We start from the raw sequence: 26,961 nt of genomic DNA on the forward strand, positions 1-26,961 counted from the left end.
TATTAAAAGCTGTGTGGTCACTGCGATGGTCATGCGCATTCAAAGGGTTGACGTTTTATTAGGTTGATTCATAATATTAAAGGCATTATTTTTAACAAATAGCCGAGTTTCTTATTTTTATGGAGAGCAGAATTGCCGATCATTATATTAGTCAATAGTTTCTCGGATTTCACCTGTAGTCAAGGTAACCGGTTAAAATTTGTGCTTTACCGACACCATACTGTAAAACTGTTAGCTTCAAATATTTAATTTCACTAATCTTATATGTAGTTCATATTAACGATTTATATTTCATTTTAAAATGTAAAAACTCTCTGTTTTGAGAAGAAATATTTTGTTTGCTCATTCACTTTCAATTCCTTGAGTGTTTTCTTTTCTTAAGTGAACCTTCTGCTACAAAAAAATAAAAGCTTTGCTGTTTTTGTTTCAACCAAAGAGTTTTTGCTGCCGTAATATGCATATTAAAATGTTCTAAACAGTATTATTATATTTATAATTTTTAACTCCTTTTACCTACTGACTATGGTCACTAAGCATTTTTCCTTATGGTATGGTTTACCTCCGTGCAAAATTGAATTTTTCTTCAAAATGAAAAATTAGCGTAAAATGCATGGATGTAACTATCACAATTGTCAGAAGTTAGTTTTATTCATTCATAATCTTTGTGTCAATATGTAACTTCATGTTCTAAATGTGGTATGATATTCTCAGTTAAAGTACAATTGTTTCATCATTTTCAATTTTCATTTGCAGATGGCTTATGCTCTACTCTGTATTGCATTTTTCAGCACCTTTTTATTATCCTCTTCTGATTCGTATAATATAGGGATAATTTCTGCTGGATTCCCCGTCTTTGAGATAAGGTATTTCTTCTCATTAAATTCTGGTTTAATAATTTGATGTGCATTGCAAACAATAGAAAACAAGATTTTGTAATTTTATCAGTAAAGATACAATATCTTAATTTTAATTGTAGTTTTAAGTTTGCTCATGTTGCTTTCATTCTAGATCTTTACTAGAAATGATTTTAATTAATGAGTACCCTTTTTTTGTTGAAACCTAAATTGAAGTAGTTTTTTCCCCCGGTCTATTTTAGTGACAATGATAACTTCATTAAGAGGGAGGTCATGCAAGGAATACCTAGTAGTATGAAAGATGCTATCCATGGGGTGAAAATGGGTGTTGCCTCTGATATTTGTGATAATGCTAAGGTAATCCTTTCTGTTTTTTAATTTTCTAGTTCAGTTGAAATACATTCAAGTTTTGAAAACCCTATCATTGTTTGACCTGTTATTTTTTTTTAATTAGATTTTTCCTTCTAGTCTAAATTATTGATTGTATTGCAACTATTGACTGCATTACAAATTCATTCAGTTTTATCTATCTTTTTAATACAACCAGCAATGGTTTATATTTTTGTAAAATCTTCATTGTTTTGACATGAAACATAATCAAGTTATTTCATTCCTAAAGGATGGTCTTGAAATTGACTGGGATGGCTCTCCAGTGAATTATACTTGTTATCATCCGAAGAACCGTCTACCTGTGCTAAAGGTGAATACATTTTATTTCTTTTGTCACTTCATAAGGAAAATTAGTACTTAATCCATAGAAAGCTGTCCATTTGTCAAACATACAAAAATGCTAAGTCAAATGAAAAATTTTAAAAACTAGAAAGCTATTTCACTGACCCCATGTAAATTAGACAAGAACTTTCTGTTGCTCCAGCTGAGCAAACAAATCCCCTATCTGATATTTATTACACTATAGTTATGGACAAATAGACAGGATTTATGATTTAGCCAGGATATACCAACAGGATATAGGCTAAAGTTTGAAGTCCTTAATTTAGAAAGGTGTTCAACCAGGTTACTATGACTTCAGATCTGAATCAGAATTGAATAGGACCTGCCTAGCTGTGCCTGAGCCTGTTGCTCATTGTCACTTTTGTATTGTATTGTATTGTACTTATTTATTTTTTGCTCAACTTTTTCCTGTCGTACTTCATAGTTTCTCAAGATTTACCATTGACAAGGGCGCTCATATGCAAAATGTTAAGATGGGGCTCAAAAATTTTCCCCATGGAAACCGATTTCAGTATAGATTAGACTTATTGAAATTTGACATTTTTAATTACTTATTCATTAATGGCTGGAAAGGAAATTTTTATACATTTTTGCAAAAAAAAAAGCACTAAAAGCAAGGAAGTTCTCCTTTTTAGGGGGGGGGGGAGTAATTTTGTAAACACAATAAAATGTTTACAAAATATCCTAACTTTCACGGGTCAAAAAAATCGAAAATATCGGATATATACATTTATATCAAAATATTCGGATATATATCAAAGTATCGGATATTTTCGAAAATATGATCTTTTTGAACCCTGATTAGGGGCCTCCACTCCTTCGTTGCCCTGGGGCATTCACACTTCCAAATCCGGCCCTGCCTGCACTTTTTTTCTGATTTTATGCAAATTTTAACATTTTAGGCTTTACACGTTGTAAAAATAAGTTGGAACGACTAGACTGCCGTGCTAAACATAAAAGTTGTGTCTACAGTTGAGTTCAAAAAGAGAAATTGCCAAGGACGTATACAAGGGAGGGGCGATCACCCCTCTTTGAGCAGAGATGCAGCTTTTTCTCGGCATATTTCCGATACTAAAGTTCCAAAAGTGTAATTTTAGATGATCTTCAATAATGTTACGAAAAAGAGGGCAATCCCTTGCAATCTTTTTCTGAATTGTAGTCTTCAAAATGCAATTGTGGCACATCTCTCAACACTTTAGTGATATGGATCGGAACTTCGTACAGAAAGTTTTTTTGGAGTTCCAATACAATTTTAGACACTCTTAAATGGTGTCAGATGAAATCAGGAGGCTCTCCCCTGGAAAGATTTTTATACTGAAGTCAAAAAAGGCAATTACGGGACAACTTTGATGGCATTAAAATAAGGGATGTGGTTCAGTACACTCCTCCAGAATGTTTTAGAAATGGAAGTTCCAAAAAAAAAACATTATGGGGCAGAGGTTTGTGTATTTATAAAATCAATTTTATAAATCAATCGCCCCCTCCTTGAAAACTTTCTGGATCCGCCCTTGGAAATCGCTATTTAAAGTTTTGTGCCTCCATGTGGTTGATTCAGATGCAACTTTTTCAGTTTTTTAAAAAATATAATTCGCTTTGACAAATGGCCCTACAAAATTATAATTAGGTGAAACTTGTGACAAAAACGTCCTGGTGACTGTATCTGAATTTTGATAAAAATTGCAGATAAGACTTATGTGCTTAGCACAGCAATTGAGGGATCCTGCACTTGTTTTGGTAGAATTAAGCCCTGATCAGGTTGATAACAACAAGAAAGCTTGTCTGCAACCTATCTTGGTGAAATTTGGGAAAGAGACTGGCTGTCTCTGAAAGTGGATCTAATATCCATGGGCAATAACTTAGGAAAACCTAATTGTACTTAACTAGTATATCCAAAGAAAAAGAACTCTATCTCATAATATCTTGCTGAGTAACTAATAAGTGTCCAAAATCTGGTATTGTCAGAGTACTTTTCTGACATTAAACTGAATCATTGAGTATTAAAAGTTCATGTAAAAATGATTGAAAAAAAAAATATTGAAACATAAATAGTAGTTTTGCCTTTAAATAACATTAGGTCTTTCTCTCTCTCTTTTTTTTTAGAATGTGGACTCTGTTCAAGAATGCAATATACCGGAGAAATTTTATGTGAGTTTTTCCCTCCTTTTTAATCCTTAAATTGTGTCAAAATACATAAATGCATGTTATTTCATTTAGTTATTTGCTAGTAAAATAATTTTACAGCTAAATGAATTTCCTGTTCAAAGTGCATATAATTGTTGGTGTATTTAAGTTTATAGTAAGAATTTTCAAAAGTAATAATATCTTTAGAAGTCAATGTATTTGATTTAAAATCAGGAAAATTTGCTTTCATTTTCTACAATAAAACTATCACATCTATTACTATATAAAAAATAAGCTGTTGATCGTGTGACATACTATTTTGTTGTAGCTTATTTACCCTGATAAAATGATACAAAATGTTAATGAAAATAAAACTTCATAACATGTTAGTTTAATTATTAAAGAAAATTGTACTTACAAGTTACAACATAGTTTATCAAATATCTTGTTTATAATTTGTTAATAATATCTCATTGAAATTACTGCTCTTTATCTATTATACTAATGTGTGTTCTTTTGCCTCCAACGCCTAGATGAAAATTAAACATTTTAGAAAAAGGTGACTTTTTGCTTGTCGTTTTTGAAAAATTAAAAAACTTAATGGACCGAAAGCGCGGGGGGGGGGGGGGATGTTAGGTAATTGTACCACCTAGAAAGATATGAAATATTAAATCAACCGTATGAAAGTGTAACCCTTTTGGTAAAATAAGTGCATTTTCGTTTATTGGTCTTATTTCATTTTAGAAGACTGCTTAGATATCATATTTTTGATACATAATATTATAGTATGTACTGTAAGAAATATTAATTTCACCATAAAATTATTTTCAGCAGCACCCTTTTTTTTTAACCCTTTCCACGTAGCAACCCCGTTAAAAGCCGAAAGTTTGTATAAATTACCTTGCAACCACATGGTGCAACTTTTTGTGTTTGATCATTGGAGGCAAAAGATATAGTCTGATCAGTCTATTATTGCATATCTTTCTATGTGGTGCAATCGTTTAATGTTTTGGATCCAGCTCTTTTGGGCCATTTAGTCGTGTTGTTCAAAAATAATCGACAAAGAGTCACTTTTTAAAAAAATCTTGAGTTTTTAACTAGCTGTTGGAATTTACTGTTTTTCTCTCCTTCTTATCTAAACTTTCAGCTTTCGATGGGTCGTAATGCAAAAAAGTTGAGAAACACTACTAATGAAATTAGTTTTAATAATTTTAGGGTAATATAATATTTCTTGAGGGATACATAATAATTGTGTGTCAATAATACGACATCTAAGTTATCTTGTAAAATGTTTCTGAGCAATAAATCAAACACATTGGGTCCTTTTCTCAAGAGTGTTAATTTTTTATCCGATCGTTGGAGGCAAAAAATATAGTGTTATTTGCCTAATACTGCATATCTTTCTAAGCAGTGCAATTGCCGAACCTTTTGGTCGATCAATTTTTATATTTTTCAAAAATAATTTTAAAAAAAGGTAATTATTTTACTCAAAATTGAATTTTCAACTAGTTGTCAGAAACAAAAGATATTATCTGCTCATGCTAAAACTTTAGACTTTTTTTATTGGTATGGGTGCACAATTTTTCCACACCCCTGGCCCTTTAAACTTCGTGATTTTTGCTCCACCCTAAAGTGTATATGTGTAATTTTTCCAAAAAGTAGGGCAACACAAGCTCTCATGGGTGTACAGATTCTCTGTATAAATAAAAATCACACTGAAGAAAACAAAGATGATCAGAGCTTTGAAACGGTATTGATGGATGGGACTAAGTGTCCACTGACATGACAAAACGTCTGTGTTTGACAGAAACAATGGTCAGTCATTGAAATAAGAACTGTGATAAGGTTTTTGTGTTGGGAGGTAATGAAAAACCTTTCTTGCAATCTCGATCTCACACCAAGTGATTTCTATTGATTTAGACCTTAAAAGAAACACTTGAGCAGTCGGCATTTCAGAACCAATGCTGCAATTTGGCAAGTTTTCTTGATGTGGTTTCACATTCTTGACAGTGATTTCTACCATACGGGTTTCGATGGTTTGGTATACCACTGGAACAAATGCTTTAATAAGTGTGGTGACTGTGTTAGAGCAGTAATCTGTACCTTTGCCTCTTTATTATTTATACCTTTTTGTAATTCTTCAATGAATTTTTATGCTGCATGGGCTTGTTACCTTACTTTTTGGAACCCCTCTTATGTATATGCTCCATAAAATTTTTACAGCTGCTAAACTTCTGTTAAAGAATATTACAAAGCATTTAGCTTTGGTGTATGTGTGTAGGTAAAAAATTACGCGGTGTCTCATAATTAGTTTGAAACAGTTATAAACTGTAAAGGGAAAGACAAATGCTTCGTTACTAATTTGTCAATGTAAGCAATTTTTTTTTTTTTTTTTTTGCAAAATCATTTTACATTTTTTTCCTTTTACTTGTTTTATGAATTATTTGATATAATATGCAAATGATTTTTATTCTGAAATAGCCTTACATAGTTAAGTTTGACCAAATATTTATGAGAAATTGTTTATCATTTTGACTTGTTTATTTTTAGTCTAAACATGTGTGCTTGAACGAAAAAATTGAATATGATGATCTCATACCAACTTAGTAAGTTTTAATTAATTTCTAATAAAAAAAACTTATTTCAGATTATATACCAATAATTTTTATTAGGGTTACAACTGATTGAGCCTAAGATAAAGCATTTGTACCAAAAGTTTTTTGACCTCATAAGATGAATTGACAATCGATTCAAGTTGATTGTTGTTCTGCTGAACTGGTTTCTTGGGATTTTGTGTCATGCATCTTGTAGAAAATCCTGAGTTACCCAAATTCATTAATAGTTTCTAATGCAGACGTTTGAGGACAAAATATTTCTGATACAAATGCTATGTCACTCTGTGATCAAAAGGCTAAAACTAATCAGCATTGTTATGATATCTCAATAATGCAGCAAGTTCTTAAAAATCTTTTATATCTGTACAGCAGAAAAATCAGAAATCTGCATCAATACTAACAGTAATAGATTACCCATTTTGTGAGGCCTTACGGCATGATGATTTCAAGAAGCTTGTAGAACCAACATTTACTTAATCAGGGCCTGCAGTAGGGATTTCAAACTGTTAGCCAGCAAATTAGCTAAATTTCAAAAGTCTCAGCCAAAGACTAATTTTACTAAATCCCAGTAGTGATTTGTTTTCTTTAGAAAATTTCAATCAGAAAACAGAGCATAATTTTCAAAAATATACAATGAAAACAGTTACTTATATTTTAAATATGCAGCATGCACTAAAGTAAAAAAAGGCACTTAATAACATTGCACAATGCATTTAACTTTCATTCTACTGCCAGCATTTTATCATGGCAGGCAGTGACTCCAAATAAATTCCCCATTTGCTGGCAATTTTTTTTTTCTCTTGTAGAATTTTTTTACCATCTTTTGAGAATTTTAAGCATTGACGTGAATTTTTCTTTTGCCAAATGAGAGTTTCTTTTGTCGAATTTATGATTTTATCATATTTGGCATGGTGGCGAATACTTACTGTGGTTCCTGCTTTATTGTTGAAATTTTCTGTATGTTTTTGTAATAATCAATAATTAATATATGAAATAAAACACTCATTCAAATATAAGTTTGCTAACTTAAACGTTAGTATACATTTTTACTTGTATGTTTAATGAATTATTTTTAATGACCTCTGATATATGTTGCACTTTTTAGCCTATTTTCCCATAAAAGTAAAAGAAAGAAGAAAAAAAAGCATGAAAAAAGTTTAATGCAAATAAATAAATAAATAAATAAAAAACTAATTAACTCAAAAATAAACTGAAAAATTAAACAGAGATTGAAAAATAAAAAATTGGATAGTTTGGTTTTGAGATGGGGGTATAGTCTGATTCAAACAAACCTTTTTTTGTTCAAAAGATCTGAGAAATGTGACTTTTTGATATGAAAGTGAATCAGTGGGTACTAGCAAATAAGAGATAGTTTCCATTTTGCTGTAAAATACCTAGTGAGAAATAAGGGGATGGATATACACTGCTTAGGTGGTAAAACCAATGTTTACGCGTTTTTTAACAGTAGATATAAACCACTTCGAGAAGAAAGAAGTCCATGGGTCGTTAGGGCTTATATTAGAGATTCTGAAAATGAAAAAAGAATTTTTTTCTAAAAAGTGGATATAATCCATTTTGAAAGTAAACTCTTCAAATGTTGTTACTGTGAAATAATGACTTTGTTTTTATTGTCATTTTGATGTTTTAATTAGTATTTTTATTTTGATAGGGAAAATAAAAAGAAATTCAAAGCTCTATTTTTAACCAAAAAAAGCTGCAAAAATTAAAAAATAAATGAAATAAAATGCAGTGATTTTGATTTTTTTTTTTTTTTTTTTTGAAAAAGGCGAAAGCATTTTTAGTGGAAAAACTAATCTATTAGCTGATTTTGTATCATTTAAAAAGTGTAGCTACTTCTTTTGTTTTCTTCTTTTTTGTGCATCTATTTCATTAGATGAGTGAGGTATATTTTGTTTTTAGAAATCAGATGTTCATGTTAAAAAGATATGTCTTACATAATTTGCTATCTTAGCTAATAAAAAGAATATTGATTAGATTTTAGAAAACCTGTGTTAGTATGTGCGAAATTAGGCTCGCTTAGTTCTGGAAGTAACTTCTTGTTTGCAGTGCCCGACCATGCATAATGCAATGAGAGGTTACTGTATTTTTAAACACAAAAGTTATTTTCAAAAAGTTATGTTATTAATATACATTTGTCAGGAATAAAATTTCTTTGTTATTTAGTGGAAATCATAGACCACTATGGCCTGTTTATGGAGAATATGTTTATGCTCCACCTCAGAGATGGATTCATAATTTAGAAGTAAGGTGTTTTTTTTTGTTTGTTTGTTTTTGTATTCAAACTTTTAGCTTAGTTTAGTTGAAAAGTAAATTCAATATGTGTTAAGATTATTATTTACAGAATTCTAATACAGTGAAGCATCGTTTATATGTTTTTGAAGGGACTGCGTGAAAAAAGCGTACAAATGAAAAAACGTATAATGAGTATACGCTAATATGTATTGTACTTTGCAGTGACCAATATAAGAAACGTATAAATGATAAAAACGTATAAAAGAGAAACGTATTAAACAATGCTTCACTGTATTTAATGCTAATTCAGTGGTTAACTTCGCAATGACTTAAAGGATTACTTTCTAATTTAATATATTTTTTATGTGATTATTCTTGTTTTCAAAATTTGCAATAAAGATATTGCCCCTTAATGTATTTATAAAAAATACACCAAATTTAATTTCATTAAATTTAACTTGCAAACAGAAAATACTCAGAAGGTTAGAAGTTTTTAAGTTGAAGGAGCTACTTGAGCTTATAGTAAAAAAATTACCTTGGGCAAAACAATGCTATGGCACAATGTGCCATAGCTTTGTTAATTGTCCCTTACATATTAAAAAAAAATATATGCACATCATGTCAACAGTATTAGAGTCCTGTTGGATGTGCTAGTAGCATACTTGTCAACTCTACTGTTTTTTACGGGAGACTTCCGTTTTTTACATCTATTTTCTGATTTCCTGTTTTTTACCATTTTTCTCCCGCTTTTGCAGTTTTTTCAATCACTCATCAAAAAGTTTTACTTCTTCTCAATAGATGGCGCCCGTTACTAGTCATCCACCAATCTGGGGTGTCAGGGGAATATAAGAACTCCGTTGTAGTGCATAAGAAAATGGACTACAACCAATTTTCTTTCCAAGGATAGAAATTTTAGAACAATCATGCTAGTGAGCTCCAAATAGGTTTTCTGCACCAACTTGCAACAGAGCTACGTTCATGGGCAATTTTACACTATTTTTTCCTAAGAATAATTTGTAGGTCCGCTTGAAAGAGTAGCTGCTAATCACACCATTTTCCCACCTGATTTATTAGTGTGTTGCAAAAATTCGATTTTTTTTAAATTGCTGCTAAATTTAGTGTGCTGAAGGAATTGATTTGTTCTAGAGTTTTACTCAAAAGAATTTTTGCAATTAATAACTCATTTAGTTTTTTGGAAGCGCTCCTTATTGTTTGTTCATTTGCTTTGGCAAAACTAGCAGCAGTTTTCAATCCTTTTGCATCTTGAAAATATTTCAATTATTTTGAAAGTTGGAAGTTAGTTCAACATACGATGCTGTTTTACACCCCCAAAGTAGAATACTACTAAATTTGTGACCTACGTCGCAGAACAGATGCCTGAGCAGCAGAACGATTCTGTTAAAATGTGAGAGGAAAACTCAGACAAATTTTCTGCAGAAATTCTACAGATTTCTGTGAAATTTCTGCAGGAACTGCATATTTTTCTGCAAATATCTTCCAACTCAAGATAAAATTTTGCACAAATTCTGCAGATTTCTTTAAATTAGAAGTAATTCTAAAATTCTCAGAAACTACGATAATTCAGAGAAAAGCTTGCGAAAACTGTTGAATTAGATAAGTGTTCTTCCAATTCACTCAGAAAATCTCATAAATCAATAATTCTAAACTTCATTAACTAATTCCAAAACGTATTTAAACAAAGGAAGATATTTTATTGAATATAACATAATACAGTTCTCCGCCGACGTAGGGCGAGAAAAAAATATATTCAACTACTACGTTGTTATTCACAAACTCTCACCTGTTCCGTTACAATTCTTCGCTGTTGCCATACATAAAAAGAAATATAAACCGCAGACGATAAACAGAAAAACTATTAAGCCGAACATTGCACGTAAAAGGAAGAAGCCGTAACATACTCCCACCCATCAAGAAACTATTCTTGATGTGTTGGAAGTTTGCACAATTTTACAATTGGCCGTTTAAAACTACCTTTTGCAGTTTTTAAAGTAACAACTCTTACCACACCATCCTTACCTGAATGGGTAGCAATTATTTTACCCAAGGGCCAAATAGAAGGAGGAACGTTGTCCTCTCTTATGAGGACTATATCCCCTACAACAAAATTAATGCCCTTAGTTTTCCATTTTTTTTTTATTTTGAAGTGAACTCAAATAGTCCACACGCCATCTTTTCCAAAATCCAAGTTTCATTTTTTGAACAATATCCCATCTAGAGCGTAGTGACAACTTACTTTCCTGTACATACTCAGGAGGAGAAGAAATTACTTCACCTATCAAGAAATGGGAGGGTGTTAACATGCTCAACTGGCTCAAATCACTATCATCAAGTGTAATGAGAGGACGAGAATTAAGTAAAGCCTCGATTTGAGTCAGAAGAGTGGTTAGTTCTTCAAACGTTAAATTTGTATTCCCGATAACCCGTTTTATATGAAATTTTACTGATTTAACGCCTGCCTCCCATAATCCACCAAAGTGAGGACTTAGAGGCGGTATCATATGCCATTCAATATTCATTTGGGACAAGAAATAACTTATTTTTTCATCTTTATTAATAGAGGACACAAAGTTGTATATAGTTGACAACTGTTTTTTAGCCCCGACAAAGGTAGTACCATTATCAGAATGGATGTGCTTTGGAGCTCCTCTTCGGGAACAAAATCTGCGCAAAGCAGCAATAAAAGTTTCAGATGTCATATCACTAACTAACTCTAAATGTAGAGCCTTGGTGGCAAAACAAACAAATAGCGCTATGTAACCTTTAGTAGTTTTGGCACCCCTACCTCTATGCTTCAAAATACTAACTGGGCCAGCATAATCTACCCCACACACTGAAAACGGTTTAGTAAGAGTAACTCTATCTACAGGAAGATTACCCATTATTTGTTTTGAAACAGAGAATCTATATCTACAACAAATAACGCAGTTATGAATACATTTTTTGATAATTTTTCTAGCACCTATAATCCAATACTGTTGGCACAAAATACCTAGTAATAAAGTAGTACTAGCATGAAAATGTAACATATGAAAATGTTTAACTAATAATGAACTAATTTTATGCTGAGCTGGTAAAATAACTGGGTGTTTAGCACTAAAAGGCAGCTGCGAATTTTGCAACCTTCCTCCCACCCTAATCAAGCCATCTTTATCAATAAATGGGCATAAACTTAGCAATGAACTTTTACATGGTAGAGACTTGTCATTCTTGATGCAATTAATTTCATCGCTAAAGTACGCAGATTGAATATAAGAAATTACCACTTTACCTGCCTGCTTTCTTTCAGATGTAGTCAGTGGCAATGGCTTATCATTGCTCAAAATACCTGGTTTTCGCATACGATTTCCCACTCTACAATTTGAGATAAACCTAAAACAAAATGCTAATATATCAATAATTTTAGAAAATGAAGAAAATTTCTGAAATAAGTTATCAATGATACTACAATTAACAGAAGAATTGAAACTAAATTTAAAGTTCTTTTTCTCCTTCAAGACAGTTTCTGAATTTTCAGCTCTATGTAGTTGTTTAGGCCAGCTTTCTTCAGTTAATTTTAGCCACGAAGGTCCTTTCCACCAAATTGTGCAATCCGGAAGATATTTAGGAGCTAATCCTCTGGACGCAATGTCTGCCGGATTTTCCTTCGTTGGGACGAACGACCAACTTTTAACTGGTACTAAGTCTAAAATTTCAGAAGTTCTGTTAGAAACATAAGGTTTCCAATTACGAAGAGGAGACGACAGCCAGGTTAAAACGACTTGAGAATCTGTCCATGCATGGAATGAGATATCACAGTCTGAAAATATGCTCTTTATCGAGGAATACAATCTTGCTAGTAACAGAGCACCATTTAATTCAAGTCTGGGAATTGAAACAGACTTCAGTGGAGCAACCTTGCTTTTAGATGTCAAAATAATTACTTCTGATTCCTCATCAGAACTAGGCTGCACTGCATAGATGACAGCAGCATAAGCACATTCTGAGGCGTCACAAAAACCATGAAGAATAATGTTCTTATTAGTTGTTTGAATCCATCTCGGAATGCGAATGTAGCACACTTGCTCAAAGTTCCTTTGAAAAGCTTCCCATTTGGTAGCAAGTTCTTGAGGCAGAGGACTATCCCAGTCCAATTTCAAAAGCCATAACTGCTGATAAAATATTTTGATAGAAATAGTACATGGTGATAAAAACCCAAGAGGATCAAATAACTTAGCTGATTGCGATAAAAATGTTCGTTTTGTAATATTACCTTCAAATTTGAAATTAACTTTAAAAACAAAGCAGTCGTTTAAGGAGTCCCACGTGAGACCTAAAGCTTTAGAGCACTCATCTGGATGAATCTCTAAATTTTGAACTTCTTTGGGTGAAGTAGGCAAAGAATCAGTCAGTACTTGTGGAGAATTAGAACGCCATTTTCTCAAATGAAATCCTCTAGCTTCCAAAACTTCAGAAAGTGTTTTGATTGTTGCAATAGCTTCTTCGTTCGAATTTGAACCTGACATTAAGTCATCAATGTAGAAAGAATTCTTAATTATAGATGATACAGTAAAATCTTCGTTTTCAATGTCTAAACCAATTTGATGCAACACTCGCGTCGCTAAAAATGGTGCTGCCGAAGTACCATAGGTAAGAGTACATAATCGAAATTCACTAATTGGAGAACTCTCCGACTTCCTCCAAACAATTCTCTGTAGGTCTTGATCCGCAAAATCAACCAGAATTTGTCGATACATCTGTTGAATATCTGCTGAAAATGCTATTCTATTCATACGAAACCTCATGAGAATAGCATATAAATCTGGTTGCACTGTTTGACCAACAGCCAAGATAGAATTCAAGGAATGTGAATCAGGTGGCTTACATGAACCATCGAAAACAACTCTGAGTTTTGTAGAAACACTATCATTCTTGATAACAGCATGATGAGGAAGAAAGTATGTATCAGAGTTTATAAAGTCAGGGCTTGTTTCAGCACGTGTCATGTGTCCCAATTTTTCATAATCAATCATAAAACTTTTATATTCATCTTCAAACTCTATCAGTTTTGAATTTTCTTTCCATTGCAAATAATCTCGATACAGCTAGTTTCTTAGAGTTTCTTAACAATGATTTATCTTTGTAAATCGGCAACTTGACAACAAATTGACCCTGATCATTAATTTTAAAGGTAGTCTGGAAATGAGTTTCACAAAATTCCTCTTCTTCGGATAGCAGTCTCTTTTTCACGGGTAATTCTTCAGTTTGCCAAAATTTCTGAAGAATTGCATCTATATTTGTGTTTTCTTTGACATTAATAAAATGCGAATGAGCAATGGGAGACGAAATGTCACTACGAAGAATTCTTCCAGCAATAACCCATCCAAACATCGTATTTTGGGCAATGGGTTCATTCTTCGAACCATCAATTTTACCATTTCGCATTATCGTGAAAAAACAGTCGGAACCCAAAATAATGTCAATTGGTCGCGGACGCATGAATTCTTTGTCCGCAAGATTACTGATAGCTTTAATATAACCTAAGTCCTTTAAATCCAAAAATTCAGATGGTAACTGAGCAGTTAATTTATTCAAAATATATGCTTTAACTTCGATGCGCTCATTAGAAAATTTCGACCCAATGTCAAGCATTACGGAGCCTCGAGTTTGACCTGCGGACACTTCAGCGATCCCAGTCAAAGAAATTCTATCATTTTTTCTTCTTAATCGTAACACATTCATTAAATTCTCACTGATGAATGAGCACTCAGATCCTGAATCCAGCAAAGCCCTGAAAGTGTAAGATTTTCCAGAACTATCCTGAATTACAACTTGAGCAGTAGGAAGAAAAGAAACACTTCTAGTATTGTTTACAGAAGTACTGGAAATAACACCCCGATTTACGTTGTTAGAGTCAAGTTCACAATCAGGTGAAAAACTCTCTCGTGGATTGTCATTTTCTTCTACGGTAGTTTGAAATCTTTTTTTCTCAACTAAATATTCAGAAACACTAGCAGTATTCCCCTTAATATTTTCATGCAATAATGTATTGTGCTTTGCTTGACACAGCATACACTTTAAATGTGAATTCGGACAGTCTTTTACCCTGTGCAAATTTAAGCACAAATAACACAATTGGTTTCGTTTTACAAAATTATTTCTCCCACTAAAATCCATGCTTTTAAATTTCACGCATTTAAACAAGGGATGCACTCCATGGCACTTAATGCAATTTTTAGTAATTCTGACATCTGAGCGATTTTTTATACCAACATTATTTTTCATTGGTTCTACTTGTTTTAACTCGTTGTTCATTATTAACTCAAGAGACGAACATCTTGTTTTCAAGAAATCAAAAAATGATTTCAAAGAAGGAAAGTCTACGTTAGCAGTCTCAGAAGACCAAAGCCTTCTACTTTCTGTATCAAGTTTTTGAAGCATTAAATAAATTAACCAAGGATCTCTACTTGATGCTTCCTCACCAAGAGCTTTCAATCCTCTAATAATTTCATCACTTGTATCCACAAAGTTCTTCAAATTTGTATCATTCGCGTGTGAGATACCTTTCTGTTCTAAAAATGTTCCTATCAAAGACTGTACAATTTTCTTCTTTTTATCATACCTATCCAATAGCTTTTCCCATGCTTCCAAATATGAAGCGTTAGATAAGGGAATATGCTTAATTAAAGACGCTGGCTCATCGGTGAGCAACCCTTTCAAATATTGAAACTTTTGTACATTAGATAATGAATCTTGATTATGAACTGTTACAAGATAAAGATCTTTAAAATTTATCCAATCATTAAAATTGCCAGAGAAAGGCGTAATATTTAGCTTTGGCAATCGGAAATTACTTAAATTTGTCTCCGCATTTTGCATTACAGTAGAACCACCACCATTAATTTGTACTTCTCTTATCTGAGACGGAACATGAAAGCTTTCGATTTTATTTTGATAATGAGCTTTTAATCTAAAATATTTTTCCTCAAATTCTGCTATTTCAGAATCTTTATCATCTAATAATACATCAAGTTTTTCAAATTCCGTAAATAAGGTATCTAACCTTTGAATACGTATCAAAACTTCATTTTTCGTATTTATATCATTAAATGTATTCTCAAGTCTTGTTACAGAAGCTTTAATTCTTCCTCTAGAAGCTATTATTTGAGTTCTATCTGCCCCTTTCATAATACTAAGTCGAAAGTAATCGAATTAAAGTCCAAATTCTTAATTCAAATAAATTTATACATCTCGCATAAACCAATATCAAATCAGCATCAGTTCCAAAAAATTAAGTGTAATCCTCAATAAGAACTCATCAAATTATTAACCGTAAAATATTCTACAAATCAAATTAATACTTCAAATAATAATATTTTCATGAAACATCGGAAAATGATCTTATACAATAAATACAAGTAAATAAAATATCAGCTTTAAATCTTCTCAAGACGTCCAATTATCTTCTTAACAGATTTTATAAATAGAATAAAGAATTTTAGAATAAAGCACTTATCTTAGTATAAAGCACTTATCTCACCGGGTGCCTCCAATATTTTATGTTCTTCCAATTCACTCAGAAAATCTCATAAATCAATAATTCTAAACTTCATTAACTAATTCCAAAACGTATTTAAACAAAGGAAGATATTTTATTGAATATAACATAATACAGTTCTTCGCCGACGTAGGGCGAGAAAAAAATATATTCAACTACTACGTTGTTATTCACAAACTCTCACCTGTTCCGTTACAATTCTTTGCTGTTGCCATACATAAAAAGAAATATAAACCGCAGACGATAAACAGAAAAACTATTAAGCCGAACATTGCACGTAAAAGGAAGAAGCCGTAACAATAAGTCATCTGCAGGAACTTTAGATTTACTTTGAACTTAAAGAAATCTGTATAATTTGTGCAAGTTATATCTTGAGTTGGAAGGAATTTGTAGAAAATCGTCAGCTTCTGCAGAAATTTCATATTTTAATTCTGAAAGATACTGATTTTTTTAGCGTTTTTGTTTACTTCAATAATTTATTTACATTTTTTGCCGTACTTTAATAATTAAATTTTTGTAGCTACTATTTTGGTGGAAACTGGGCTAAGCTATTCCTCTCCATGTTATTTGATTTTTCATTTGCAGTATTTTGTATTTTCTTGCTGATTACTAATTATTATACTACCAATTATTGCACTACTAGAAAATCGCCCGTCAAGTTATGACAGGTGAAAATCGCCCGTCAAGGTATGACGGGTAAAAATCGCTTCTACACTTGAACGACGCAATTGCCTGTTTGGCGATAGTTTGCTAGTTGAAATTAACAGTGGATTAACTTTAAACTCCAGTAGATAGCGTTCATTGTTGAGCATTTTTACGTTTCTTCATTATCCTAAAACGACAGTATTACCAGTAAAACAGTCAAGTTACCAGATCCAGTTTAGCCCTGTCAAAATACATGTCGTGCATGTTGAACATTCCCAAAAAATATTATCAAATTACCATGGCGTGGTGCGAGTTTCATTGTTGATGACATCAGCGTTACTCGATCATTCGCTATTACAGTGCTGGCCAAATTATTCGACTAAAGAGGTTTTTTTTTTGTTTTTTGTACACTATTTGTACTAAAATACTATTTGTTTTACTGTTAAAGTACAGTACATACTGTACACTGATTATTACATTATTTTAGCATAGTTTAATGTTTGCAGGTGGCAGCACTGTCTGCTTTGTTTATGTTCTTTATCTATGTACTTACCAGGAACATAACTTCAATCAGCTTAAACAGTTCACTAGTTCTTTTTATTAGTGTGTTCTGTTACATTTAAAATTAGTTTTCGGTAATTAGTGAGTAAGTGTATGTGAGTATATATAATAGTGAGTATAAACAATTTTTTACCTCCTTTCTTAAAAAGTTAAGAAATTGTGTAAACCTTGTGAAAAGTATGCCAAAAAGACTTAAAATGCTCATCAAGAACAAGGGAATGCATAATAGATATTAGATAATTATTTCACTGTTCATTAATTTGTCTACAGTTATATAATCAATAAAGAATTTGATTTTAAAACAGTCTTAGTCTAATAATTTGGCCAGCACTGTATATATATGAGGATTGGTAAATAAAGTTCACAAAACAAAACCCATATTTATATTTTCTAAAAAAAATCAAATTAAATGCACAAGTAGTTTTTTTTTTTGGTTCATACTCTAAAAGCTATACAAACTCAATTTTATCTGTTACTCTAATTTAGTCTTTAATATGTCCATTGTATGTCAAATTTGGGTTTGGGAAAGGAAAATGTTCAAATACCTAGTAGTCCTCTAGTTTCTAATTTTACTGTTTCTGTTGTGTTTCATATTACACAATTCAAAACATGCAGGAGAAATTAACAAAAACTAGTGAGGGAATTTCCTTTTAAAAAGTTGAATGCATAGAGTTGTTTAAATTTTCAAGCATGAAACCTAACTTAGATGTTTAAAGCAAGTAATAAAAAGGTTTGTCTTATTATTTTTTTATTTTTTTTAAAAGGAAAAGTGAAATATTCTCATATTACTTAAGCTATTAATCACTTTCAAAATCTAAATAATCTAGACATTATTACTAAAGAAAAAAAAGGAGAAAGCTATAAAAATTAAACAAAAAGATAGGAACTTGGGTACTCAGTATCAAACTGGAAAATAAGATTTATGTTTTTGAATTATATGCTGTCAAAATTTATATTTGAAACCGTTTTAGTGACTTTTTCATGCTTTCCATCACGGTAAAATGAACTGTTTTTGGTTATTAAGTTACAGTAGAGATTAAGCCATATTTTTGCTCATGTGGCATTATTATATTAAGTGAATTTACGCTACCAGTTCAATGAATGATTAAAATTTCTGAAAATGTTATAACATCTTATATTCCTAGCATGGTGCAATTGTGATGCTGTATCATCCATGTGCGGAGCCTCTTGAAGTGGAACGTTTACGACAGCTGGTTAAAAACTGCTTGAGACGCCATGTTATTACACCTTACATGCTATTACCAGCTGACCGGGTGAGTCAATTAAATAGAATAAACGCAGTAAACTCCCGATTATTCGAGAGTCAATCAACAATCGGGAACATGCATTTTTACAGAAAAAGCTAATAATGTTGGGATTTTTTTTCCTGAAAAGTTGTAAATTTAAATTCGGTTGTTTATTTATTTATTTGCTTATATATTTATTTTTTGTGTTTTCTTCATTGTATACAGGGTGTTCCGTTTTAACCTGCAAGAGCTTTATTTTCGCAACCGTTAGTCCTAGATGTGTACTTCCAATTGCAAAAATGTTCAAAATCAGATGCAGAGTTAAGGTATTGAAAGTTTGAAGCAAAAATATAAATGAGTCAAAAAATACAAAATTTAACTTTTTATACTGGCCCCAGGTTCTCTATCTTATATTTAGAGAGATAACCTCCATTGAAAAATAATTCCAACAAAGTTTGAAATTACAGGGTGGCGACAGATCAGGGAGATCAGGGAAAAGTCAGGGAACTTTATTAATCAGGGAAAAGTCAGGGAAATATCAGGGAATTTTGAAAAAATAACAAAAAAATCAGGAAAAATTGATTTTACGAAGAAAAAAAATTTTTTTTTTTTTTGCTTTACAAAATTAAGTACTTTAATTCCCTACGCATTTTCCACCAATTATCTGTTCAAAAAAAAAAAAAGTAAAATTAATGAGGTGCGATTATACACTGCCGCATATTTGTGCATCTTTTTTCCTCAACGTCAAAGTTTTGAATCTTACTTATTAACCACAGGATGAACTGCTTCTGTGTCTGTTAGGTTGTTTATTTTACCTAGCTTGAAATTTCTTTTTATGCTTTCAATGCTACGTAAAATAAACAACCATACAGGCAAAGAGGAAGCCTTCATTAATGCCTTAGCTCCTTTGCTTTTATTCCATTGTCTTGAAGTAATTAGCGTACTGTAATCACGATTTCAAGAAGAAATCTTCGGTTTTTGAATTAATACTATAAAAGCTTAAAAGTTATTACTTCGCGTTTTTAATTTAATTGCTAAAATTGAACTTTCAGTAAAAAAACTTTTTTTTTGCCGTTATACTACTTGTTGTAGCCGCATATTATAAAGGTTTTCTTTTCTTCAGACTAAAGTGATTCTTTTATTTTATAACCAGGTTGTATTCTTCTTTAATATATTTTGAAATAAACTAATTGCTTTTTTTTTTCTTTTTTTTTTCTTGCATTTCAAATTGGTTTGTTACAAAAGCAATCTAAGATTTTTTTCTGTTACATACTGAAATCATTTGAAATAGAGTTAACTTGTGTACTTAAATAAATATCTTTATTTTTTATTGTTAAAATGCTGTATTCATTCATTAAAACATATGTTATTGATTAGAGAAAAGCTCCCTATGAATGGATGTCAAATGGTTTCATTTGTTTTGCATAAATATGTCAATTAGTTATCTAAGAATAACAACATTACTTCTATTCTTGCAACAATTATTATACAGTTTGAAAATTTAGTTCAAAATAATTTCAATTACTTTTTAGTTCTATCATAAATACACATATGTTTTTAAGAGTGATTTTAATAGTTTCTTAAAATTCTTATGCTAAGTGGTTTCTGGAAGTAAAGTTTTTTTTTTTTCTTAAATTTTCTATAATCTTTCCATGTAAAAAAAATTTAATACACTGTTTTGTGGGGTTTCCCCCCCCCCCCAAAAAAAAATAATTGATGATATGTTTTTTTTTAACCATTTTATTAAAAAAGCAGCATCTTTTTAAAATTAATCTTTAGTTCAACAACTTTACACTTAAAACGTTTAAAATACTGCATTTTATACAAACATACAATGGATTTCAAGTAGAGCAAGGAAAGAAAACCATTATCATTGGTAACATAAATCGGGGAAATTTGGTGAACTTAATCAGGGAAAAGTCAGGGAACCTTTTTTCACAGTTTCTGTCGCCACCCTGAATTAGTACGACCAATATTCACGGAGATATGAAACGCAGCGTTTTGCGACTTAGACCACTTTTCACTCGCCGTCAATAACAACTTTTGGGGGAAAATATAGCGGTTAAAAAGCGTTTAAAATATGTGTGCATCGAGTGTGGTTTCTTAAATTGTTCAAGGTTTTGTAGTGTGTTTTTGTGTATCGCGGTATAACATTTGCATTTATTTTTGAACAGCATGAAGAATATAAATTATAAACCTTGTTTTTCTTACTTTGACGACCTGTCATTCTTCTGAAAGGGCGATAAGTTCCAATCTCATCTTCTGTATGGTCCCTTAAAACTTTGAAATAGAATATCTCCTTGAGTTTTGATTGCACAAATGTTAAGTTTTTGTGTCAGTAATAGTTTTCAATGAAGATCATTTCTCTAAATATTAGTTAGGGGACCTGAGGCTCGCATAAAAAATTGAATTTTGTATTTTTTGAATTATTTTTATTTTTACTTCAAACTTTCAATACCTTAACCCTGCATCCGATTTCGAACATTTTTGCAATTGGAAGTATACATCTAGGATTAATGGTTGTGAAAATAAAGGTCTTGCATGTTAAAACGGAACACCCTGTATACACTTGTTTTGATGTTAAGTTCTGTTGTGCAAAATACAAAAACTACTATTTTCATTGTTTGCAAAAAGTATCAATCAATACAACTAAATTTTTGAGGAAGGACAAGTATCTTATTTTTCCCACATTTTAGCCTTTTTGAGATTTATCCGTGATTTTTATTATTGATAGCACTTGTGCCACCCAATTCCATAGATAATTGGGAGTTGACTGTAATAATATTAAAATTATAGGCTGAAGGGTAAAACTACAGTTATCAGATAAATAACATTTTGTACTCCTTTGAGTGTTTTTCTCAACTTTTTGTGAATTCTTACCTTATCACTAACTAATCCTGTCTTTTTTTAAAAAAAAATTATGCTTAAAAAATGTATAATTTTATTTATTTATTTATTTTTTTTAATTGTCATTATTTGGTTATAAAGGTTTGGAAATGAAAGAAAAAAATCAAGTAGACTTTTACCTTGTTGCATTCCCATAAAATTCTATTAATGTAAATATTACAATGTGAGAAGTGGAAATAAACATGGTTCACATCATGATACAAACATTTAATGCACTACACAAAATACATGCTATATTCACATCTTTAGCCTGAACATGGTGGCACATAGACATAAAAACATTTAATGCAGCATAGTTAAGTCGCATTATAGCTCTGCTGTAAGAAAATATAATTAACAGTGACATCTGTAGGATTTTTGCAAAGGGTTTGTTTTTGTCATTGTGATATTTGCTTTTTTTTTTTTTTGACCAGTATCAATAAAATTACCTGTTGTAGCAGCGTTATTTATTTTTTTTAATGAGCATAATTTTCCAAGCGACTAACCAGCAGGAAAATCAGCTAATCCGGCATTTAATCTCTTTTACTGAAATTATTTTAGATTTTGACCACATAAAATTGCATCAGCAGAATGTTTTGCATATTTACTTTGTTAGCATTTGCTGTATAGATTTTAATTAAAATGAAAGTTTTGTGCACTTTTAGAAACTCCCTGTACATTTTTTTGCAGTGGTGTTCCTCCCCCCCCCCCACACACACTTAAAAAAACTCTTGTCTTGTTTTTTGTTACCTACACAAATATGATTAAATGAATGTAACTAAGTTTAAAAAGTACTGAAACTTATTATTGTATTTAGTTTTTGTAACAATTTGTAAATTAGCATTTATTTAAAAATGCCTTATTCAAAAGTCATTATTGTCATTAAATTCTTTTAAATTAGCAGATTGCTTTGTTTTTATTGTGAAACATATATGAGAATTGTAATATATAATCCTTTTATTCATTATTTAGCCATTGGCTCTAGTTGCTTGGGGTTGCAAGTTGCAAATGAGCCATGTGGAGGAGGATGTAGTAAAGAAATTTATCAAGGTATCTTCATTTCACCTAATTTTATTTTTTCTTCGTTTGTAATACTAATCCAAATCCTTATAAGAGAGGCCTGTATTTTTCTTCCCTAATTTTAAAGTTTGGCAAAAGGTGAATTACATTATGTACTAAGATAAACACGGCATTAGTGGCCACTTCAAGGTTTATATTTGAAAAAGTAGGATTCCAGGTTTTCCAATGGATTCAAAGCAACACCAAATGTATGTTACTTTAGTTTTAAGAAATTCTAGTTGTAGCATGTAGCAGCAACTGGTTCAACAGCATAAAATTATTCATTTTTTCAAGTAAATAAAAGTGCAGGGATACTTTTCATGCTTAAACGGGCAGATAATTTCTTAAATTGGAAAAAAAGTGCTTGACAGTTTGAAGCAGATAAATCAAAAAAATTAAAGTGCAGTTTGACTTTTTTTTTTTGGAAATAAATATGGTTATACAAGCACATCCTTACATAATTTCTACTTTAATCATCTTGGAATCAATTTCGACCAGTTTTTTGCACAACGCCTGTACACTCGGAACATTTTGAAAATTTTAGATTTGTAAGTATGATTTTTAAACAACTACTAATGAACACACTTTATCAATATCAAAAAGATCATGAAAACCACAAATCAAAATTTTCAGAAGTTCTACAAAATTTAAGTACTGAAAAAATATTTTTTTACTACTCATAGTTTTGTTTTGTTATATTTAGCAAAAAGTTAGTTTAAGACAATATTTGAAATTCATTCCCATTATTTTTTTATTTTCACCTGCTTGACACTATTACAAACAATCAAATTGATTCTAAACAATCAAAGAGATAAGTTAGTAACGTGTAAGATAAGTCACTGCTTTCTTTGAAAAGTACAATACGGATACTGTCAGCCCTGCTTAATCAGGAAACGGATAAACAAATACCCTGCTTATACCAATAAAACCTTTCGGAACCGAATATTTCCCTATAAACGCAATGTTGAAGATCCCCACTTAATCGAATGATTTCCCCCAGATAATCGAATAATCTGGATCAACTTTCGAAAATATTTTTCCCGAGAACAGTGTTGAATAAATTAGAAATAAATTAAGTTAATTATCGTAAAAATATAAAGTAATATTTTTCGCCGACAACGGACGAGAGAGATAAAACATCCATATTTCATCAAAACATTTTGAATGTTCTACGATATTTCTTTTGTCTTTGCCATCACAAAAAAAGTTGATAATTAAATGAAAGAACACAAAGAAAAATAAACATTTTTAGACCATAATAAATTGATAAATATGAAATGTAAAACACGGTAGACGAGGAGAGGGAAAAGGGAGTCTCAGAAATATGTTCCCAAAAGACCTCAAGCATGCAATCACTTTTATGGAATTTTTCAGAAAAGAATGTACTGAAAAAAGATACCAAAACAAATTTCATAACTCAAGTTGTAAGTACTTTTTATAATTTTCATACGCACTTGTAAGATACGTACTAATTATTAACTACTTTGTTGTTTATTTAACTTATTTCAAAATCTTTTTGCCAATAACATTTGATATTTCTTTTATTTCGCTATTGATATATTATTATTACGTTTTAAGACAAATGTTGTCAATTTAGAAAGGTAAATAAAATTTCCCTGCTTAATTAAACACACCACTTAATCGAATAAAATTTCTTGGACCTGACGATGATTGATTAAACGGGGGGGGGGGGGGGGGGTATAAATTTAAGTTATAGAAATAAATGCTAAACAAGCATTCGATTTAAATATTTATTTCTCACGAGTTTTTTTCTTCTAACTAGATAAAGTTATAATTTCTCAAGGCTGCTGAGTTTGATTTTAAGTGTAGTAGTAATACTGAACTGTCAGTGCAAGCAAGTACGGCTAAGCAAGTTTCAAGCCCAAAAATGTTTTTAAAATATTTTAACATTATTTTTCATGAGTCAAAAGTTTTGGGACATATAGTTCAGGATGCAGGCATTAAAATTGGAATTACCTCAATTTTTTGGACATGTAGCTAATTTTCTTTCCACTGAAAAAGGGTACCTTGCAAACACATGTGTAAAAATTTATATTTTGGCAGGTTTTAGATCAACTTCAAATTGGTACTAAACTTCAGTTTGCCAAAATGTTTTGAAAATAAGTCTTGGTCTTTTATCATAGAATTAGGTTCTAAAATATTTTTTAATTTTAGAAAAATGCTCTACATGGACCGGAAGCGACTTTGGTGAAGCAAGGACAATATCGATATAAACTTCTTGAAGTTGCCACAGCACCTAAAGGGTCTAACTTCCGAGACATAAAATTGTGCCCATCTTCTTAATTTGTTCCAAGATGTTAAACTCTGGTTCAAAACGTGGTCATTTCTTTTGCAACAGTTGTACTTCTTCAAGTGTATGTGAGGTTTACTATGCATGAAAGCTGGGTGACAAAAGTCCAAAATTTGCCAATTATAGAAGAACCCTTTACCCAGTTTTTGCTTAAGAAACATTTCATACTTGCATGGAATCCTGAAAATGTTATACCCCACGAAAAATTGCTAATCTGTTTGAAATAAAATTCAAAATCCTTTTTAACCAATGGTATATTTATCAGAACAGCATAATTTTGAATGAATATTATATACATGACCTACATTCTGCAGTAATTGAAGAGATTAAGTTACAAACCTCTATTTATGTGCCATCAATATAATTTAAGGTAGTGTAAGTTTCCATGCAGATTCTAAATGTTTTTGCTCTCTATTTTGTTGTGAATGATAAATTACTGTGTGTTTTTCTTTTTTAAATACCTCTGTGGCAGTTCTTTAGTCAATAATTTAGGGAAGAAAACTAATGCATACTTGCATTTTGACTGCTTTAAATTTTCTTGACATTGGAAATGGGCAAAACCAATAAGATTAAATTTTCTATTTCTTAATTCAAATTTAATTTGTAAATTGATTACTATAAATTAATTTTGGGATGAGTGATGTTTTCCCTTATTTTAATATAAGTGCCATTTTTTCTGAAATACAGTGAAATTTCTTCAATTAAGCCTCCTAATCCCATCTATCAATGTTCAACTCTCCTCTAGAAACATTTACACCTATTCAGGATCAATAGAGGGATAATTAGAGAATGTACGTTTGTAATATATCTTATTAAATTATTCTGAATATAAAAATAATTTGCAATTACAATTCCCATCAATTACAAAATAGAATACATTAGGGAGAGTAATAAAGTTATAAATGAGAAAATGAGAAGGCTTTTTTTTTTTTTACTTTTCATTGGTTAAAAAAAAAAAAAAACTGGCCCTTCTGCAACAGTCGCAAAAACACAAGATCTTTAGATGGGGGAAGTTAATGTATAATACATTGATTAAAGTTAGGAACTAGAAATAAATGACCCGAAAGAGAGGTGGAATTTTAGAAAGGTTTCACTGTATATATGTTGATGTTTTTGACTTGAAGTTGCAAATGTATTTGGCAATTTTTTACTTGCCATATTCAAGATTATGCCATTTTAGAGCATTTATTTTTATTTAAGTTCATGCTAATTCTTGTCTCTCATCTCTTCTCCTTCCATTATTATAACATTCCTGTTTATTGCTCTTTTAATTTATTTTCATTCTTTATTATAATCTGTGATAAACATTATATTTCAAGTTTAATTCAACTTTTGGAAACATATTAGAAAGCATTACCTTGCATGAGAAGAGGTAATTGTATTTTCAATGCTTAAAATGTTATTACAAGTTAAACTTCATTACAAGAGCATCGTTACCAATTTGAACAGTAATAAAACTTGTTGTACTACACTATTATTATGTTCGGAAAGCTTTAAATATTGTTAAAAATTAAGAAGTCATTTAAAGCTAATGTTAACAACTTCTGAAGGCCAGTTATCTTTTAATCTGAAGTTGCATATGAAAAATTAAATCACTTAAAAAAACTACTCTGTTAATAATATAATCAAATTTTAAGATTTTTTTCCTTATGTACAATTTGATCAAATACATTCATATATATTTACGCTAATTATTTGTTAGTTTGATATACAGATTTTGAAAATAGATGCTTTTATTGTTTTGAATGACAAATGTTTGCAATTTGTTTGTTTTTTCTGCAATCATTGCAACTGGAACTTGAAAATGATTTCAATCACTAAAGAGTATATTCGTTCTCGGAGGAAAAAAAAAAGAAAATTTACACTGAACATAAATTACCTTTTGAGGATTCATTAAATAAGATTATTAGTATTAAAAATGACTTGACAGATTAGATACTTGGAACATTTGGTTTAAAAAACGTTTTAGTATTTTTTTATGTAATAGAACTATCAAAAAGAATCCCTTTCAAAATCATTAAGGTCTTATTCCCAAACGAAAATGAAGAAGGAAAACCAATTATGTGTGGCCCTTATAAAATCTTATAAGTCACTTTAATAACAAAGGAGTAAAACCATTTTA

General features: G+C 30.9%; 1 protein-coding gene across 1 annotated transcript; it reads left to right on the plus strand.

Moving 5' to 3' along the window:
* Window positions 1-26,826, plus strand: LOC129221549 (uncharacterized). The gene is made up of 10 exons (XM_054856042.1): window positions 1-184; window positions 754-863; window positions 1,097-1,211; window positions 1,474-1,554; window positions 3,687-3,731; window positions 6,258-6,313; window positions 8,507-8,585; window positions 18,482-18,610; window positions 22,442-22,519; window positions 24,704-26,826. The coding sequence occupies exons 2-10, from the start codon at window positions 754-756 to the stop codon at window positions 24,830-24,832; spliced, it is 822 nt and encodes a 273-aa protein (XP_054712017.1). The 5' UTR covers window positions 1-184; the 3' UTR covers window positions 24,833-26,826.
* Window positions 26,827-26,961: the final 135 nt, after the last annotated feature.

The sequence above is a fragment of the Uloborus diversus genome, chromosome 4 (assembly GCF_026930045.1).
Source record: "Uloborus diversus isolate 005 chromosome 4, Udiv.v.3.1, whole genome shotgun sequence".
Classification (NCBI taxonomy): domain Eukaryota; kingdom Metazoa; phylum Arthropoda; class Arachnida; order Araneae; family Uloboridae; genus Uloborus; species Uloborus diversus.

Excerpts from the sequence above, each read along its gene's own strand:
- LOC129221549 (XM_054856042.1), top strand. The coding sequence starts at position 754 with ATGGCTTATGCTCTACTCTGTATTGCATTTTTCAGCACCTTTTTATTA. Across the intron at positions 864-1,096 it reads TTCCCCGTCTTTGAGATAAG|TGACAATGATAACTTCATTA; the intron begins GTATTTCTTCTC and ends GGTCTATTTTAG. Across the intron at positions 22,520-24,703 it reads TAGTAAAGAAATTTATCAAG|AAAAATGCTCTACATGGACC; the intron begins GTATCTTCATTT and ends TTTTAATTTTAG.